Here is a 20,846-nt window from a genome sequence, read left to right on the forward strand (position 1 = left end):
ACTGGTTATGTACTCTGAGACTAATTTTCTAATCTCTAAAATAAAAATAAGATTGACCTACCTTAAAGGGGTGTGAAAATTAACAAATAAGTTAACTGTCATAGTGAGCTGTATAGATACTCATATAAGACATTGTTTCTTATTGTTAATTGGTGTATAAATCCTTTTCAGTTTCTTTGTGCAATATTGTTCAGTTTGAATGAAAAGTAAAAGAAAGTAATTCAATCAGAGAAAACAAAATCAGAATCAGAGGACTCAATATTTTCATTGTTCCTTTTGCCCTGGAATCCTTAAGTAACTATAGAATTTCACTATTTTAAAAATACTTCATTACTATATACTAATTAAAATCACTCTCTCTGAAGCAGCAAATGTATTTTAGCCTGTAATATAACTTGATAAAGAATTTGAAATAGAAATTATTAGAGGAAGCTGGGTGCTGGCGTCTCACTCCTATAATCCTAGCTACTCGGGAGGCTGAGATCTGAGGATCACGGTTCAAAGCCAGCCTGGGCAGGAAAGTCCATGAGACTCTTATCTCCAATAACCACTAGACAACCGGAAGTGGCACTCTGGCTCAAGCAGTAGAGCGCTTGCCTTGAGCTGAAGAGCTGAGGGACAGTGCCCAAGCCCAGAGTTTAAGCCCCACGACCGTCCAAAAAAAAAAAAATTATTAGAGGATAAGTAAAGTTACACATTGTAAGTAATATATCAATTGATACATGAAATTGACGGAACTGCTGACCCTCAAATATTTACACATCTATAAGTTAACCAGGTAGCAACCCTTACTTCTAAATTCTTTTATGTAAATGTGCTCAGATTGACACAATACTTTCTTTCATTTTATTATTTTTTATTAATAACTTTAGAGTTTCAGTGGGAAAAAATGTTTGAAAGAGGGATGTCCAGGTGACATGGCAAGGATGCTGCAGTGTGATGTACCTGGAATTGTTAAAATTTTGGTGAGTTTTTAAATTTTTTCTTACTTTTCTTCAGGGAAATACTATTTTTGACTTGAAACAGATTGAAAAATTATAATAATGGGATCATAGCCATATTCTCTTTATTGGTGACTAAGCTCCTTGCTCATTCTATTCCTGTGATTTACCCAATGTAGTATTTAGGTGATATTTAAGAACAAAAAAATTGAAAAACTAGAGATAATAGGCCAGGTATATACGAATGAGGAAAGTATCATGAGCTAAGTATAATAATTGATCTAGTTTTGTGTCATCTAAGGTTAAAAAAATTTCAAACTTTATGAATCTGTTTAAATCCATAAATCTTATGAAATACTTGTACAGTATTTATACTTCTGAAAAATATCTACAGAACATCAAGTAAAACATAGAAAAGTATCCAATTTACTTTTAATTAATATCTTGGTGAACTTTTAGTTTACAAGTGAGCATGCCAAAATTACAGGTGAATAAATTTTTATTTCTTATATGAAATATAGTATATTTTTGTACTTCAATTTTGGCATTTAAATCCTACAGTGATGCTAAGTAAAATTACTTTTTAAGGGTAAATGTTGTGGTTATTTGAACAGTATTGTATATTATTCACCTTTTAATTCTGTTTTGTTTACATTCACAATGTCTTCATTTTTATTGTCCATTTTCAAATGTTAAAACTACATGCTAACATAAACATGACACTACATTGAAAACGAACTTTACAAACTTTGGTGGAGAGAGGGAGGAGTTGGGAAGGTAGGGAGGGAAGGGATGGTTGGAGGGAAGGGATGGTAGGGAAAAAACAGAGTGGGTAACAATGTTCCATTGGAAATGTACTCATTACCTTACTCATGTAACTGTAACCCCTCTGTACAGTATCTTTACAATAAAAAATACATATTAAAAAAAAACACATTTTGAAGCTGATTGCTGGTGACTCACTCCTGTAATTCTAGCTACTCAGGAGGCTAAGATCTGAAGATCACAATTCAAAGCCAGCCTAGGCAGAAAAGTCCACGAGATTCTTATCTCCAAGTAACTACCAGAAAACCAGAAGTGACCCTGTGGTTCAAAGTGGTAGAGTGCTAGCCCTGAGTATAAAAGCTCAGAGACAGTGCTCAGGTCCTGAGTTAAAGCCCCATGACTGACAAAAAAATGAACTACTGTAAGGCTATTTATTTATTCTTTATCACTTCCAGTTTGAAGTTGTGAGACAGGATGAATATATAACCATTGAAAATTTAGGAGCAAGGTAAGCTTGAAATAAAATATATTATTTTTTTTCTGAGTATATGTTTTTAGTTGCTTCATTCTATATTCTGTTACCTATTAAACCACCATTGAACCTATTTTATGTTAATGAAGTTTAAGCTTTAGATGTGTTAAGATGTATTGCTTTGTATAGATTTATTATTTTCATTCAACTTGGAATGTTTCGTAATTGTGCATGGTGGGGGTGTTAACTTGTTAAACATGGGTTATTTGCAAATATTGTTGATTGCCAAATAATTGAGTATATTTAAATATCTTCCCAGATATGGATTTCTAGTTTAATTTCCTGAATTATCAAATATTATTTTCTATTAATATATTAGTTTTAAACTTGTTAAAGTCTGTCACATAATTCATATTATGTTTTATTTAGTTGTTTTGTTTTGGTAGTGGGGCCTGAACTCTGGGCCTGGGAACTGTCTCTCAGCTCTCAGCTCAAGGCTAGTGCTCTACTACTTGAGCCACAGTACCAATTCTGGCATTTTCTGATCGAACCCAGGCCCTCATGCATGCAAAGCAAGCACTCTACCACTGAGCCACCTTCCCAGCCCTATGTTTTAGTTTTAAATAAAACATGGTTTATTCCTGTAATCCCAGCTACTTACAAGCCTAGGGTCTTGAGACTGAATTCAAAGCCAGCCTGGGCAGGAAAGTTTGTGAGAAATGGATTTATGGCTTATTTGGTAGAGTGCTAGCTTTGAGCAAAAAAGCCCAGGAACCCTAGACCCTTGAACTCAGGTTCAAGCTGCAGGACCAGCACAAAATTAATTAATTAAATGTAGTTTAATAATCTATATTCTACTCTTGTAGGAGCATTGTACATATAAGTCAAAGTAAATTACAGTTTGTTTCAATGGTTTTTTTTTTAACCAGTTATTTTCTTTTTCTAAATTTATTGTGAGGGAAATATTGAAATTGGTATATTTTTGTCTTTGTTATCTGTTATTTTGAAGCTGTTTTATTGGATATTCATACTTTACATAACTTGCTCATTGTTCCGCAAGTACTACTTTGTGTCCTTGTCTAATATGAATATTTCCATTCCACTTTACCCTTTAGTTCATTTTTACTTTCTTGTCAGCATCTGCCGTACTTTTGTTTGCTTGTTTTGTGCCAGTCCTCACGACCTGGGTACTGTTGATTTTGTTCGTTCTCTATCACTTGAGCCCCAGCTCCACTTTCAGCTTTTTGGTAGTTAATTGAAGATAAGAGTCTCATGGACTTTTCTACCTGAGCTGGCTGTGAATTATGATCCTTAGATCTCAGACTCCTGAGTAGCTAGGATTTCAGGCGCAAGCCACCAACTCCTAGCCCACCCTACCTTTGATTACCATGCTATTTCCCTTTATATTCCATATAAGTTTTTGATAATTATTTATGTCATTGGATTTAAATCTACTACCTTCCTTGATACTTAAAATTTGTTCCATATTCTCTTTTTTTGCTTTACTAGTTGTTCATTTTTTCCCAGTAGTCACTCTGCAGTGTAGATTGATTATGAAATATATAATTTTAGCTTATCAAAATTTATTTTCAAAGAATTTTCACCACTTTATGTATATTATGAAAATCTTAGAATAATATATTCAATTTATGATATATTTCTGTTTTGTCTCATTTGTCTCAGGGTGTTTTTGTTTTGTGTTTTGTGATGGTTTCCTGTCTTGAACTCAGTGCCTAGGCCCTGTCCCTGAGCTTTTTCTCTCAAGACTAGTGTGCTGCCACTTGAGCCATTTTCAGTTTTTTTGGTACTTAATTAGACATAAGAGTCTCATAGATTTTCCTATCCAAGCTGGCTGAAAACCCTGGATCCTGAGAATTCAGCCTGCTGAGTAACTCAGATTACAGTTGTGAGCCATTGGCACCCAGCCTTGTCTCTGGCTTTTATGTCTTTTACTTATACAGATTTCCTAAATTCTGTAATCCATTGTCACTTATGAGATAGTTTATTTTTCTGTTTTGAATTTTATATACACAGAAACATTTGTATCTTATGCATTTGTAACTATTGTGGTTATGTGCTTCATTCTTCATTTTATTTCATTGCTGTAATTTTATTGTATACCTATCCTGTTGACAGATATTTGAGTTATTTCTAATTTCACACTATAACCATAGCAAACAGTGGATATGAATACACATAGGAAATTTATTCGTAATAAATTTTTAGAATTTGAATTCTTAGTACATTCATGTATATTGTGGAATGTACTAGATTTTGCTGAACTCCTACCAGAAGTCTAGGAGAATGTTTTTTTTTAACCCACTGTCTTTGCCAATATTTCATATTATTAGAGTTTTAAATTTCTCCCAAGTTGTGAGGGGCTGGCATATTACAGTAATTCTGAAGATAAGATCAGTTAACAAGAAACAACAATCAGCACCAAAATTCCTGTTTCTTTATACTTTTATTCAATTGTTATTGTCCATTATTTTTACTTCCTTTGGAAAGGTTCTTTTCAAGCAAAGTCAGAAGTGTTCCCTTGTAGTGGTAATATTTTAATACATTTTGTTACTTCTCTTTTTTAATTATTTGTTTTGATTACCACTTTAATTTTTTATTATTAAAACAATTTAATACCTGGAAATAAATCTTAAAAAGTTATGAAATTTCATACTTTTTTAAAAAATATTTTAATTTTTAACATTATTAGGTGTTGACTATTTTGGGTTTTCTTAAAAGTTTTGTCAAAGTAATTCTGCATAAGGAGAAGGCCAAGAGGGAACTTGAGGTTTGCTGTTTCTTTGGTCATATTTGTTTACTTACAATACAAGTCTTTTTTTTCTTTTTTCCTGCTATCTCACATGGAAAATAAATTTGATAGATGTGTCCTATAAAAATTTAGCAATATTTTTATGTAAGATCTCATAATACTGCTTACCTCCTAATTCCAAATATTGACATTATGAGATTATAATTGTTGGTAGTTCATTCCTTTTTCTCCCTTACCTTTAAATAATTTTCTAGAGAAGAAGAAAATAGTTATTCATGCTAAAAAATGATTTTGACATTATTTCTCTATTAATTTTTTCCACTTGACAGTTATAAGAAGATGTCTCTGAAAATAAGTGACACCGATATAACACCGAAGATCAGTTTAAAATTTAATACAAAAGGTATTTTATTTTTATATGATTCCAGTTGAAAAATAACACATTTTAGTTGTGTTGTAAAGTGCTAAATAATTAACAAACATGCTATCACTTACATTTGTCATTCACTAGGGTGAATGCCAAACATGTAGTATGCCAACATGTATAGGCTAGAACTCAAATAGAAATATCATCAGGTATATGTTTCTTCTATTCCTTTGTCATCTTATCAAGGGATATGATAGGTCTTCAGCCTAGCTATGGTTACATAGTAGAATTTCCTCCAGAAGAGATTAACTTCATCATTCCTCACTTGATTTATTCTCTTTCAACAGAGCAAGCAGAAGAGTTGCCAAAGATGAAAGGAATGATGCTTAGAATCAAGTAGTATAAATTTTGGTGCCAGCAATTTAGGAATAGACTATGAAATGCTCTGTCTAGCACTTGGCAGCCTTATAGGCTCCTGATCTATGGAAGAATAGTTGGAAGTAGTCCTTGCTAGGGAAAAAGGATACCCCTAACACTAGTCAGCAGTTTGTATGGCAACCTAGAAAGCTCCTTGAGTCATTTGCTCTTTAACTTTGTTCACCTTCACAGTGAATGTCAAGTATATTAAACAAAAATAATAAAAATCTTTTAACATACCAAATCATAAGCATAAAAGAATAAAGCTGCATTTTATGATACTGATACCTTAGATTCATATAAAAATCAAAAGTCCTCCTATACGCAATTCTTACTGTTTTTAAATTCTTCTCTGTTTTCATCCTTGTGTTGTTAAATAGGAACAATACCAATTACTCTAGTCACATTCCTTATTATTGCATTTCATTTATAAAATGCTCAATCATTACATTTCATGAACATGAAACTTATGAGATCAGTACTTCTCAAAACTTTGTATATATTTGAATCATCTGATGATTTTGTTAAAATACAGGTGTCAGTTCAGTAAGTAGGTTTGTAGTAGAGCCTGAGGTTCTACGTGTCTAACAGGCTTTCAGGTAGATGATGCTGATACTGCTGGACTGTGGACCAGGTAAGTACCAAGGCGTTAGGTCACTGTGTCTCTTAATATAAATCTGAGCTAATATAATATCCATTATCCATATGCATTTGTTAAATTTATATTAATGTAAAGTAAATTTTAACACTGTTTCTCAGTCAGACAAACAACCTTTCCAGTACTTAGTGAATAGTGGAAAGAGAAAATTGTAAAACGTTCTGGCACAGAAAGTTCAGACAGTGCTGAAAGTGCTGCTTTAGTATGAAAGAGTAAATGTAATTGTCTAAGTAAAGGATACTTACATATTGGCAGCTAATATTCTTGACAAATTTCAGGATTTTCAAAGACTTAATACTTTTTAGTTTTAGGCTAGTGCTCTTATCACTTGAGCATAATTCTACTTCCAGGCATAATATGTAATGCCACTTGATGGCCAAAGCTCATTTATTTGAACATATTGTAGTTGGCCAGTCAGTGGTGGCTCATGCCTATCATCCTACTTATGCAGAGGCTGAGATCTGAGGACTGTGGTTCAAAGCAATCCAGACAGACAAATCTACAAGGCTAGTGGCTTCACAATCAGGAAAAAGCCAGAAGTGAAAATATGGCTCAAGTGGTAGAGTGCCAGTCATGAGTGAAAAAGCCAAAGGAGAGCTTGAAGCCCTTAATTCAAGCCCCAAGTAACAAAACAAGCAAAAAGCCCTTGTGGATTGTTGAAAAGCTTCTGATAGAGAATAGTTTTTGTGATTACTTGCTTGTGAACATACTATTTTTGTCTAGAATTTTTCACAGCTGGACAAAAAAAAGCATGGTACTGGCTGTGGTAAACTATTATAATGTACTTCATTTTTTTGGAATGATTCCTGCCCTACAGGAGATTTGAGTATACTATAAGAAATCACATAGAAAAATAATATTAATATGAAATGTCTTCACTTTTCAAAATTCGTTTTCAGAGGAGATGCCTATCTTCAAACTCAATTATAATTATTTCTATCATCTGCTCCATATAATTATTATCTCTGGTACTGACATTGTCCGGCAAATATTTGATGAGGCTATGCCACCCCTTCTATTGAAAAAAGAGCTGCTTATACACAAGAATGTACTGGAATCCTACTACAACCATCTTTGGACCAATCACCCTTTGGGTGGATCATGGCATCTGCTTTATCCCCCAAACAAGGAGCTACCACAATCCAAACAGTTTGATTTATGCCTCCTGTTAGCTCTCATAAAACATTTGAATGTATTCCCTGCACCCAGAAAAGGCTGGAATATGGAACCACCATCTTCTGATCTCTCTAAGTCTGCAGACATCCTGAGGCTATGCAAATACAGGGATTTTCTTCTTAGTGAGATTTTGATGAATGGTCTCACAGAGTCACAGTTCAATTCAATTTGGAAAAAAGTTTCTGATATTCTTCTGCGCCTTGGGATGAAACAAGAGGATATAGACAAAGTGAAGGAGAATCCCATTGAGAATATATCTCTAGATTACCATCAGCTATCTATCTACCTAGGCATACCAGTACCAGAAATCATCCAGAGGATGTTATCCTGCTATCAACAAGGTACTAAATAATTATTTACTTCAGCCAGTAAACCTTCCTTGAGTTGCTGCTCTATGCTTGGGGAATATTTTTTTTCTTTTCTTTTTTCTACGTAGATCTGAAAATCTTTGAGTATAAGAAAATGCTGGGCTTGATGATAGGAGAAAATTAGGCAAGAACTTTCACATGTAAATTAGAGGCTTTAAGAAATACATTTACTCTTTTAAGATTTTAAGTAACAAAAACCTAAGTGAATAAGGTAATATTTGGGAAAAATGCTGTGAGTACTAATTCAATTCAAAGCATTTCAAGCAGTTTTTCTCTCGACCATCTGAAGAGCTTATTGGTTGAATTCCTTTAATAGAGGCTGTTTAGTATCATTAATCTTTCAGTTATTAAAGTTGCCATTTCACTTCTATCTAATTATTTGATTAACATCCATTGTCATCAGTAAGTCTCCATGTAGGTTATCTTTTTTCTTCATCACTGAATCTCTAGAACTTAACACAATTTGATTTACGTTATGAGTAGTCAATAAATATTAATGGGTAAGGAGAAGGATGATGATCAAGACAATTCAGATTGCTTTAAAAAAAAAAAAAAAAGACTCAGAGCCAGGCACCAGTGGCTCATGCCTATAATCCTAGCTACTCAGGAGGCTGAGATCTGATGATCATGGTTTAAAGCCAGCTGGGGCAGGAAAGTCCGTGAAACTCTTATCTCCAATGAACCCACTAGAAAACCAGAAGTGGTGCTGTGGCTCAGGTGGTAGAGCTCTTGCTTTGAACTGAAGAGCTGAGCGACAGCGCCCAGGCCCAGAGTTCAAGCCCCACAACCCACAAAAAAAAACAAAGTCAGCCGGTACCATTGGCTTTCACCTATAATCCTAGCTACACAAGAGGCTGAGATCTGAGGATCACTGTTCAAAGCCAGCCCAGGCAGGAAAGTCAGTGAGACTCTTATCCCAAGCAAACCAGCAGAAAACCAGAAGTAGTACTGTGGCTCAAGTGGTAGAACACTAGCCTTGAGCTGAAGAGCGCAGGGATAGGGTCCTGATCCGGAGTTCAAGCCCCATGACCAACTAAAAAAAAAAAACCAAAAAAGACTCAAATAAATATTGGACATTTCCTTCATAGTTGATAGTTATTTGGTTCTTTGTGGCTTTCAATTAATAAGAATTGTCTGCTTGGTTTAATCTGTATATGTCTGTTTCTGGTTTTTACCTGTTAAGGACTATTAATTTTTTTCATTGATTTTTCCTTACTAAATCATTTACATCCTTTACATTGATAATCTAAAGATTGACCTTTATCTGAACTGCAGTGATAAGCACATCTGGTTATTTTTATAGTTATAAAGTAGATAAATGCAGTATGAAATTCTACTGTCTGTTCTTAATCCTTATTTCATACTTATTGTTCGTATTTGTAATTGTTTATCTAATTTTTTTCTTTACGTACCATAGGTATTGCTCTACAGTCAATAACAGGCAGTCAACGTAAGTATACTTATAAACTAAATGCTTAAGTTATCATTTAACTTACGATACCTAAGGGATCTATCTTATAGATAAATCTATAAGATTTATACTTGGTCAGAAAAATTATACAATAAAATGTAACGATTCGTAAAAGCTTACAAAATCATCTGATGAAATTACTACTGGTTAACTGAATGTACTGTGAGCCTTACTCTGCTTTGGTCTTTGTGCTGTGCCACAGGACTTATCCAAGGATGGAAATTTAGTTTTTATTCTCATGTAGGAATTCCTACTTCCTGTTTACTGACTCATCTGTGCTGTTTAATATGGCTTTATCTGATTAACAATCTGTTGTATATACTTTCTAGCTTTTTTGACAGATGATGGCATGCTACCATTTACTTACTTAGTTCATTAATTAGTCAGTTAATTTACATAGAATTTTCTTACATTGTATATCATTTTGACTAAAACTCCTGAGCTCATGTCATCCTCCCATCTCAGTCTGTTAACAGTTACCTGGGAGTGCAATCACATGCCACTATATCCAGCTTTTTATTTTCCATTCTTGAACTTTTAAAAAATGTAAATTCACATTCTAAAATTAAATTAGATATAAGAAAACAACACCATGAGTTTGTTTGGCATTCAATATTGAACCTCCTTATGATGAAGTTTTGAGCCTGAATCTTTAGGGCAATATCAAGGGTCATACTCAAAAAAGAGGTCATGTATAAAGGATCTGATACCTTTCTTAGGGGTAATAAAAAGAAAAAAAATCTTCTAGTTTTTCTTTATATCTTAATACTAATTGTATAATAAAACTAATTAATAGGGCTAGTGCTAAACTTTGCTGAAGTTCTATAGTAACTAATATCTAGAGTTTACTTAAGATTCCAGTAATGTATTTCATTACATATTAGTTCCAGGCTATTGTGTGTACCTATTATTTGATTGTGGATATATTGATACTACATCTTCATCTAGTGATTTGAAAGAATAAGATTTCTATTTTTTCCGATATTTTATTTGTTTGGTGAATATTTATAATCATAATAATAAGAGGCTGAAATTCCCTAAACCTTGCATCCAGATTTTGAGTTTTTGTCTTTTATAACTAGGTATTGAAATAGAAGAGTTACAAAATGAGGACGAAGAACTGAGTCCACCTCTTATGGAGTACAATATAAATGTGAAATCAAACACTGAAATACATTTGGCAGAAATGAATAAAGATGGAGGCTCAATACCCAGTGAATCTTCAACAGAATCTACTAAAGATCCTCAAGAAGTATGAACTTTTCTTAATATTTGAATTACTATTGCTTACTCTGGTCCTTTACTTGTTGCATATGCTATATTTAAATTATCCCAGACAATCATGTTACACAGAATTTGAAGAGGAATGATTTTCCCTCAGTATTTTCTAATGTAGTCTTTATAAATAATCATTTATTTTGCCATACTTTATTGAACATATATTTGGCACCAGGCACTATGATATATTTCTGAGTACATTTCTTCTTATTGACTAGTAGAAGTAGGTATGCAAGGATAGTAAAATGGAGAGAAAAGTATAGGGGAAGCTAGAGGCATAACTGAAGACGGTAGAGTGCCAGATATGAACAAGCTGAGTGACAGTATGAAGTCCCAGGTTCAAGCCTTGGTACTAGCACAAAACAAAACAAAGAATAGTGAGGACTAAAGAAGATATAAAAATAAGAAAAAGCTAAAATAAAATAATTTATTACCTCTTAATACAAAGGTAGAATTTAAATAATCTAATGTGGAATGTCCATATTTCTTAGCAGACATCAGCTACTTTATAATCACAACTTTTTTCATTTTTTTTTAGGCTTAATCTTATATCCATAGACCTGGATATGTTACTTTTTTGTTTGTTTAGGAGTGCCAGAATTTAAACTTATTAAACATTGCACTTGCTAAGCAGGCTCTACCACATGAGTCATGTCCCTATCTTTTCATTTTAGGTATTTTTCAAATAGGGTCTTAAATTATACTTGAAATTACCCTAGATCACCATCTTTCTATTTTTTTTTTTTTTTTTTTGTCGGTTGTGGGGCTTGAACTCTGGGCCTGAGCGCTGTCCCTCAGCTCTTCAGCTCAAGGCGAGCGCTCTACCACTTGAGCTACAGCACCACTTCCGGTTTTCTGGTGGTTTATTGGAGATAGGAGTCTCACCTGCCCGGGCTGGCTTTGAACCGCGATCCTCAGATCTCAGCCTCCTGAGTAGCTAGGATTACAGGCGTGAGCCACCAGGGCCCGGCCACCATCTTTCTATTTATGCCTTCCCCATAGCTGGAAAGAGCAGTCCTAAGATAGAATCTCATGAAGCTTTTGGCCTTGACCATAATCTTTCTGATGTTCACTTCCCTTACAAGTAACTAGGGTTATAAGTGTGAGCCGCCATGTACAACATGTTGCTCTTTTCAAAGTGTCTTCATCATTTATCACATGCATATGTGCACGTGAGCAAATATAAATTTACATTCTTGCCTACTTATTGATTATGTATCGGTGATTTTTCAAGAGTGAAATATTTAAGATATCAGTAAAAGGAAATATATTTTGCAAGCTAACCTTGCAAACTAATCGATTGTACAATTTAAATCGCATGTTACGTAAATGATTTATCTCTTACCTACTAGGTTATGGATAAACCAAAGAAAAAGAAAAAAACTAAGAATAAAAAGGTAAGAAACTATATCAGTATTAAAATTTAGGAATATCGGTTTAAACCTTCCTGATTTTAATACATGAATTTTTGTTAGAAGTTAAATTTGTCCAGATAGCCATATATATTCTATAGTTGATTTAATATATTATTGAGAAATTTACATATTTTATATTTTATCTTTTAAATTAAACAGAATACATATCTAAATCATAATTTATAGGTTTAAATATACAAATAATAAAATGATTTAGCCTCTTGAAAATTGTATTGATTTCTGCAAATACCACTCATTTTAATGCCTACTGTTGGCTATGTGCCAGTGGCACACATCTGTAATCTTTGCTACTCAGGAAGCTGAGATCTGAGGATTCTGATTGCAAGCCAGCCCAGGCAGGAGAGTCCATAAGACTCTTGTGTCTAATTAACCACCAAAAAACCAGAAGTGGAGCTGTGGATCAAGTGGTAGAGCATTGACCTTGAGTGAAAAACCTAAGGTACAGCACCCAGGTCCTGAGTTAAAGCCCCAGTACTAGCACCAAAAAAAAAAAAAATTTTTTTTTTAAGAAAGACCTACTTCTTGTTTTAGTAAAACTTTTTTTTGTCCTATCTCTACTATATTTAGGAACAGTTTTCAAAACTTTTAGGAAATCTGGGGCTAAGGCATGGCTCAAGTGATAGAGTTCCAGTTTAACAAGTATGAGAGACTGAGTTCAAATTCCAGTTATGCCTAATGAAAAAATAAGAAAAAAGAGAACAACACAACTATAAACATCAATATACATACTTTTCAGAAATACACACTTAGTGATTGATGTTATTTAAATGTTTTGATTAATATCAGGAAGCACATAGAAACTTATTTTTCTTCTCCATCTATTTTTCCATTGTAGTTTATTTTTAAAAAATGAGATAGTTAATACTCTTATTAAGATGAACTTTGGACATTAGGAAGGAGAACTTTCACACTGTAGTTTTGTATCTTCTAAGTTTTAAATTATTGAACAGGTTTTAGGATTTATGCATATGATTATTTTACATATGGTAGTCTTACATAACCAATTAATGTAGATACAAATAATTATCTAGTTGTGAACACTTAGCAATAAGTAATAAAGTCAATCAAATTCTTCAGTTTTCTTGAAAATTTTTTTTGAATTGTTTGGCTTTGGTTTATTGGCATTATTTTTTTTATTGTGAAAATACCGTACAGAGGGGTTACAATTACATGGCAAGGTAATGAGTACATTTCTTATCAAGCATTGTTGCCTCCTCCTTTGTTTCTCCTTACCATCCTTTCCCATCTCCGCCATCCCCCACCCCACGCCAAAGTTGTAAAGTTTGTTTTTTGATATAACGTCTTTTACATCTCATTGTTGCAATGGGTCCACCTTCCCCTCCACAAATTATACCTATATTAAATACAGTGAAAACAAAGGTTATACCGTGGGGGAGGGACATACAAAGCAACAAAGAAATATCTTATAAATAAACATTTGAGTCCTTATCTTGGGGTTCATTTTGCCTAACATCAACTTATCTAACTGGTTGTGTTTGTCGTAGACATATACTAGTTATGTTATATATAGTTACAACAAAGTCAGTGTGAAATTGTATCCTCTGTTAATTATTTGTTTTGTGTCTTGTCTACCTGACAATAGTCAGGTATACCAATTAGGTATAGGAATAGGAAGAAGTGGGCTGGGAAGGTGGCTCAGTGGTAGAGTGCTTGCCTTGCATGCATGAGGCCCTGGGTTCAATTCCTCAGCACCACATAAACAGAAAAAGCTGGAAGTAGTGCTGTGGCTCAAATGGTAGAGTAGTGCTAGCTTTGAGCTGAAGAGCTGAGGAGAGTGCCCAGGCCCAGAGTTCAGGCCCCACTACCAGCCAAAAAAAAAAAGAAAGAAAGAATAGGAAGAAGTATAATTTTTCTAGCAAAAATATACTAATAGCAAATATTAATTCCTTTAGATTAGGATTGTGACTACACTGTATGTTCCTTCACTTTGTTAATTAGGTATTTAGTATTTAAGTAGTAATATGCCTAAATGGTAACTAAGTTTTGGGAATTAATTAGTTCCTTTTATCACTCACTGAGGATTAGAGTGATCAAAACTCAAGAAGACTTTTGTGATGAAGCCTTGGGGAAACAAAAAGAGAGAAACATGACAGGAAGTAAAGCCAGCCCTTTAAATCAGTGGCTTCTATATAAGAGAGAAGTTGTACAGATGCATAAAATAGAGGCTAATATGAATTGCATTGAAGTTGTAAAGGGAAGAACTAAAAGGCATTTTGAAAAATGATCAAGAATAGTAGATATGTTTTTTATGAACAATCAAAAGTCATTTTAAATCATAATCGAGTACACTAGAACCAAGATAGGAATTAGTAATTCTAAATTATAGAAACAAATTTTGCTGAACTTTGAACATAAATCAGACAGTGACATAAAGTTTAGTATACTGATAAGGAAAGAGAGCAAGTTTTTGCATACAGCATTATAGAGGAGACTTATAAATAAAAGTTTCTTATAAAGGAGATAGTAAGTATTAATGCTGTAATTTTTTGTCTTCATATATGTTAAATGTTATATGTTAAAATGTCATGTTGTTGTAGTTTTAATGAAAGCAGAATTTAGAGTTTTGTTTTTTTGTGTTCTTTTTTTTGGTCAGTCGTGGGGCTTGAACTCTAGGCTTGGTTGCTGCGCTCTTCAGCTCAAGGATAAGGGAGCACTCTACCACTTAAGCCACAGAGCTATTTCCGGTTTTCTAGTGGTTTATTGGAGATAAGAGTCTCACAGATTTTCCTGCCCAGACTGGCTTTGAACCATGATCCTCAGATCTCAGCCTCCTGAGGAGCTGGATTGAGAAATTTTTAATTTCCTCCCATTTGTGATCTTCTAGCACTTCGTTTTTAAAGATCTTTTTCTCAACATTTTTATTAGCATCAGTTTGTTTTATAATAAATTTTCATTTTATACTATCTTATATTCATACAATGTACCTTGATTAAACTCACCCCCCTCTATCACCCTTATTTACATACCCTCTTCCTGGACCAATCTCAACTTACTGTAAGATTCTTCATGTTTCAGTCTGATTTATCCTTTCATTTATGTTTCCAAAAGTCCTGTACCTATCTATGAATATGTGTTATACTCACTTATCCCAAAGTTTTCTAGTAGGTATGAATTCAATTCTTAATATTCACCTTCTCTACTAGTCAGCTCCATTATCTGTATCAGTGATGTTTCAAGTTACTTGTCTTAACTCAGTAATAGATAATATCAGTTTAGTGAACCATAAAAGGAAATAAAGTAAGTATAAATTTAAAAACATAGTTCACAGGTAAAATGGATAAAATTTAATTCATAAGATTTATAGTTTATGAGTGGAGACTATAACTCAGTACTTTCAATATTATGAAAAAAATTTTTATTTGGTGGTTCTCAAAAAGTTTACACTGACCTGATGACCTAAATATCATATCACTATACTATGCTGGCATAGTTGATATAGATTACTAAATCCTTGTGATTGTATTTTTCAGAGTAAAGACTCAAAGGAAGAGCAAATGTAAGTGTTAATTTATTTAATTTTAAAGTTTTTCTTAGTATTTTTCAAAGTGAGTTTGTGAACACCTTCTTTTGGGAAATGTTCTCATTGAAAAAAGGATAGAACTTTGTCTTAATATATTGTTTCAATTTCACAGAAGATGATGAAAAATTTAGTTACCATTTTTCTTTTGTTCATTACTTCAATTGGACATATTCATAGGGTACAACGTAATATTTCAGTACACATGCAGTATGTACTGATCAAAGAACAATGAACATTTCCATCTCTTAATCAGTAGTACAAGATTGGAGCTGCTAAGTTAATCTAGTTGTTCATAAAATTAAGTTATCATCTTTAAAGAACAGACTCACCCCTTTGTCTGTGAGGATGCTTAAGAGTCATCTGATTCCTAATGCTTCGTTCACAATGTGAATACTGCAAAAAATACTTTAAAATATGCATCAATAACAGACTCACCCCTTTGTCTGTGAGGCTGCTTAAGAGTCATCTGATTCCTAATGCTTCGTTCACAATGTGAATACTGCAAAAAATACTTTAAAATATGTATCAATAGTTAGGTAAATCTAAACTAAGACTTAAAGGATGTATCATTTATATCTCACTGGCTCCTTTTACAAATTTAGTTTAACTTGAGGTACTTTTTTATTTTAGTTTTTGAAAGTAAAATTTGAAACTTTAACAAACATTTTAATGTCAGAAGATCGGTATAAGATATATTTTGCAGCCATATGATTTACAACACATAAAAGAAATTTAAAGAAGAGGTGGAAATGTCTAATGAAGGGATCATTATCCCAACCAAAAAATTTGCTCATCTGAGTATTGGTAATGTTGAAGAATTCTAATCCTATAAATTGGATATCTGTAAAATGACACAAGAAGATATTTTCTTAACCTAAAAGCTGTGGTTTGTGGAATACAATTTATTAATGTTCATAAATATAATCCATTAATTTAAAATAGTTTATTATCAAAGATGCTTTCACCTGCTTTGGAAGAAAATTGGAACCACTGGGTCAATATGTTTCCTTAATTTTTTTAGGCTGTGTCAGTGTGGTATAAAATTAACTTAATAGTGATGAAACTATTTCATCAATCATTTTCACTCATTTTCCATGTATTGCATCCCAATCTGGATGATTAAATCACTAAAGAAGAGATTTTTTTTCATATATACACAAAAAGAGAATATTATATATAAATGCACAAACGAGTATAAATATATATATGTATATATAAGTATATATATAAATGTAGATTGTCTAAGTATATATGTGTATACATACATATATTCATATATGTTCGTGTGTATGTATGTGTGTGTGTGATCCCAGTTCAATAACTAGTACTGTTTTCACATTTATTTCTTACTATCTTTGACATTCTTTTATGTGTTTAGGTGTTTTAACCCTTAATATCATTATAACTTTACCCTTACTTACTTCACTTAGTCTATATTAGAAATATGATCATTTTCCTATATTATCCAATGCTTGTATTTTACTTAAAAATTTAGAAATTGTTTTGGGGATCCTTTAAAAATATATAAATTCATCATGCTTCATCTTGCAGAATTCAGTTACAAGGATGCCTAAGAATACGTAATTTCTTTTTTTATTCTTTGGTTAATTTAGAACATTGAGGTTGTGAATGAATAGTTTATATAATCAGTTGATTTAATTGAATTTTCCAAAATGTTAGATCACTCTCAAATACCTAAGTGACACCTAGTAACAATTTATATAGTGCTTTATGAGTTATTCTACAAACATTAGATGTCATTGTTTTTTAAGATGTCAATGTGCTAAAACAGTAAAACATATCCTAATTCACACTATAAGTAAAAGTACTTCTTGTTATCAGTCCAAGGAAGAAATTGATAGTTATTAGGTAGTAGGCCAACTAAAAACTAGTAATTTAACTGGTGTGTTTGAGAAATAAGTATAAAATTAGTTATCATTGTATCTATAGCATTTTCATTTTTACTGATCCTTGTTAATGATTTACTTATTACCACTATATTAGTACTATAGATTTTTCTAAAACCAAAAACTCTCTATTTTGCGATCTTATTTTTTGTTGTTAGTTGCAGCCTTCTATTTAAATATATATTGGAACAAAATACAAAAGTTGATTAAACCCAAATACCTGTAAGAAATACTGTGATCACAGGGATGAATGTGTTATATGATTAAAATAGTAAAGCAAATTCAGAAATGATTGTTAATGTTCCTCAAAATATTGTTTCCCAAAATAACATTGATAGTTATAGTGAATAAATGAACTCTATGGTCTCATAATTCTTGAAAATACTGGGATGCACAATTAAGTAAATACTATTTCAAGTGCTGTTTTGAATATGCCAATATTTATAACAAATCTTTAACAGAAATACAGATGAACTTTGTCCAAAGCCTATTTGATTACAATTCCTTCTAATGATGAGTGTCTCATGAGACCAGTACAGCACTAATTTGGGAAACAATAGCTTAGATATAAAATCACCAAACAAATTTAAAATGTCACATCGATCATATCACTACTATAGCTCATACATAGTTGAAGATCAGTTGAACAAACAAGCAAATCTCCATTCAATTGGTAGGTACATGAAAGATGATGCAAGTGATATTCAAGAGGATTCTGCAACTGAAGACAAGTTCTATAGCCTGGATGAATTACATATTCTGGACATGATAGAGCAGGTAACCATGACTGAAGAAGGTATAGTCCTGCCTTCCTTGTTACTTTATTTTCCTTTTGAACAGTATGACTTTTTCTTTTTTTAAGCCAGTGGTCTGAAAGAAAGAAAAAACAAGAAGAGACATATAAAGGGATTTTTTTTTTTATTATAAAGATGCTGTACAGAGGGCTCACAGTTACATGAGTAAGGTTATGAGTACATTTCTTGTCGAGCATTGTTACCCTCTCCTGGGATTTTTTAAAAATTGTTGCACTTATTTATTTTTTTTAAGACCCTTTGTTCCTGGCCTCTTTTCATTAGCCCTCAGATCATTTCCTGGCTTTAATCATTAGGTAAAGTTTATTATAAATGGATTCCATGTAAAAGGTTTGGAACATCACAAAAAGAAATACATAAAATAACCCCACTGAATTAAATGTCATGAGAAAGGTATTTTTGTAAAACATTGAGTTTTTTAAACTAAATCTCATTTTAACCATGAAATGTCCATGAAAAAAAATTTTTTGGCTCCGGTCGTGGGACCTGAACTCTGGGCCTGGGCGCTGTCCTTTAGCTCTTCAGCTCAAGGCTAGCGTTCTACCACTTGAGCCACAGCGCCACTTCTGCCTTTTTTTCTTTTTGCTTATGTGGTGCTGGGGAATTGAACCCAGGGCCTCATGCATGCAAGGCAAGCGCTCTACCACTGAGCCGCCTTCCCAGCCCCCATGAAAATTTTTTAGAAAGTATTTGCCCACAAATATGAATTCAGTGATAACCGCTGTGATTTAAATATAATGGCATATATTATATAGAGATATTCATTGCCTAAGAGTTAATACAAATGATTCCCTAGCTGGTATAATAACCACATAATTTGTATGCCCTATTTGTCTTTTCCAAATAAACTGTTAGAATATGTCCATTTAAACTGAATTGGGATACTTTTATCTTTAAATATCACATTGAAGTTTAAATATGAGTACATAGGTTTTTCTGTAGTCAGAACTATAAGACTCAAAATTAGAATAAAAGTGTTATACATTTTTGAAAGATGTTTTTTTGTGGTGCTCTAGCAACTTAGGCAACTGAGATCGAAGGATCATGGTTCAAAGCCATTCCAGGCAAGAAAGTCCCTGAGACTCTTGCCTCCAATTAACCATCAAAAAGCTCATGTGATAGAATGGTAGCTTTGAGCAAAAACACTCAGGGATAGTCCCCAGGCCCTGAGTTCAAGCCTCAGGACTGGCACTTAATAAATAAATAAACAAACCAATGAAATACCTACATTGTGTCAAGAACTATGTTAAGATGTTAAGACATAATCCCTTCTATAGTGTTTATAATCTCATGGAGAAGTTAAAACATTAAAATGAGATGATATAGTGAAATAACTAAGTATTTAGCCAATTGAGCCTGCCGGAGTTAGAATTCAGATTCTTTTGTTCGCTGTGTGACCTTGAACAAGTTACTTAAAATGATAAAAAGTGTGCCTATTTCATATAATTCCTATCATAATAAAATACACAAAATTCCTAAAAAAATGTTAAGCATTCAGATAATTGTTACCCAATAGCAGCAGACAAGTGACTAGTATAGTTTAAATGAATATTGTAATTGGTGAAGGGCTGAGTTGGACCATAAAGCATAAGTTTGGAGTTAGCAACTTTATACCTATAAGTAACTAAAATATTACTGTTTCTATAGGAAAATGAAACTTTCCTGTTTCATTTGCTTTCACAGGGTTCAACTGGCAAGGCAAACACAGAGTATGGAGAAACTGAAAAAGAAAGGCTTGCGCGCCAGCAACAGTTGTTTAAACTGCACTATCAATGTGAAGTAAGTACTTCTGCCATTATGTTAAAGGAGGTAAGAAGTATTTCAAATGTTTTTGGTTTTTTTTTGGGTCCGGTTGTGGAGGCCTGAACTCTGGGCCTGGGCGCTGTCCCTCAGCTCTTCAGCTCAAGGCTAGCGCTCTACCACTTGAGCCACAGTGCCACTTCCAGCTTTTTTTCTTTTTGCTTACGTGGTGCTGAGGAATCGAACCCAGGGCCTCAGGCATGCAAGGCAAGTGCTCTACCACTGAGCCACCTCCCCAGCCCCTTCAAATGTTAATGTAATAAATTTTTATTTTTTTAAAGAATGTTTTCTTTCCATTTTTAATAACCTAAATATAATTAACCGTAAAATAATCTTTTTCATTGGTCAGGACTTCAAAAGACAGTTGAAAACAGTGACATTCCGGTGGCAAGAAAATCAAATGCAAGTTAAAAAGAAAGACAAAATTATTGCATCTCTTAACCAACAAGTGGCTTTTGGAATCAATAAAGCTTCCAAGTAAGTATAAATGTCACAAAAGAGAAATGCTGTGTTAACTTCATCTGTGAAAGATAATTTCTATGTAGCCACTAGAGGGCATTGTTACTGCACAAGTAGATATTCCAAAGGCTATACTTGCTTAAAAATCACCATATTTTCACTTCACCAACTGAATTAAGGAGTGCCTGCATATTCTATATATCAAGCT

At 33.1% G+C, this 20,846-nt stretch overlaps 1 protein-coding gene across 6 annotated transcripts in view; it reads left to right on the forward strand.

The window, feature by feature from the left end:
- The window catches only part of Dzip3 (DAZ interacting zinc finger protein 3), a 74,056-nt gene that overhangs the window by 32,018 nt on the left and 21,192 nt on the right, over nucleotides 1–20,846 (forward strand). For 3 of the 6 annotated variants that reach the window (XM_042676793.1, XM_042676796.1, XM_042676794.1), the window contains exons 11-20: nucleotides 873–965; nucleotides 2,162–2,214; nucleotides 5,278–5,351; nucleotides 7,290–7,907; nucleotides 9,352–9,384; nucleotides 10,488–10,657; nucleotides 15,611–15,636; nucleotides 18,245–18,344; nucleotides 20,063–20,158; nucleotides 20,529–20,656. In XM_042676793.1, coding sequence (XP_042532727.1) covers nucleotides 873–965; nucleotides 2,162–2,214; nucleotides 5,278–5,351; nucleotides 7,290–7,907; nucleotides 9,352–9,384; nucleotides 10,488–10,657; nucleotides 15,611–15,636; nucleotides 18,245–18,344; nucleotides 20,063–20,158; nucleotides 20,529–20,656 — 1,391 coding nt within the window. Of the gene's footprint in view, nucleotides 1–872; nucleotides 966–2,161; nucleotides 2,215–5,277; nucleotides 5,352–7,289; nucleotides 7,908–9,351; nucleotides 9,385–10,487; nucleotides 10,658–12,035; nucleotides 12,081–15,610; nucleotides 15,639–18,187; nucleotides 18,345–20,062; nucleotides 20,159–20,528; nucleotides 20,657–20,846 lie in introns of all 6 variants that reach the window. The other 3 variants (XM_042676798.1, XM_042676795.1, XM_042676797.1) reach the window with 3 other exon arrangements.

This window comes from Dipodomys spectabilis, unplaced genomic scaffold (genome assembly GCF_019054845.1).
Source record: "Dipodomys spectabilis isolate Male_0828 unplaced genomic scaffold, ASM1905484v1 ptg000032l, whole genome shotgun sequence".
Classification (NCBI taxonomy): Eukaryota; Metazoa; Chordata; class Mammalia; order Rodentia; family Heteromyidae; genus Dipodomys; species Dipodomys spectabilis.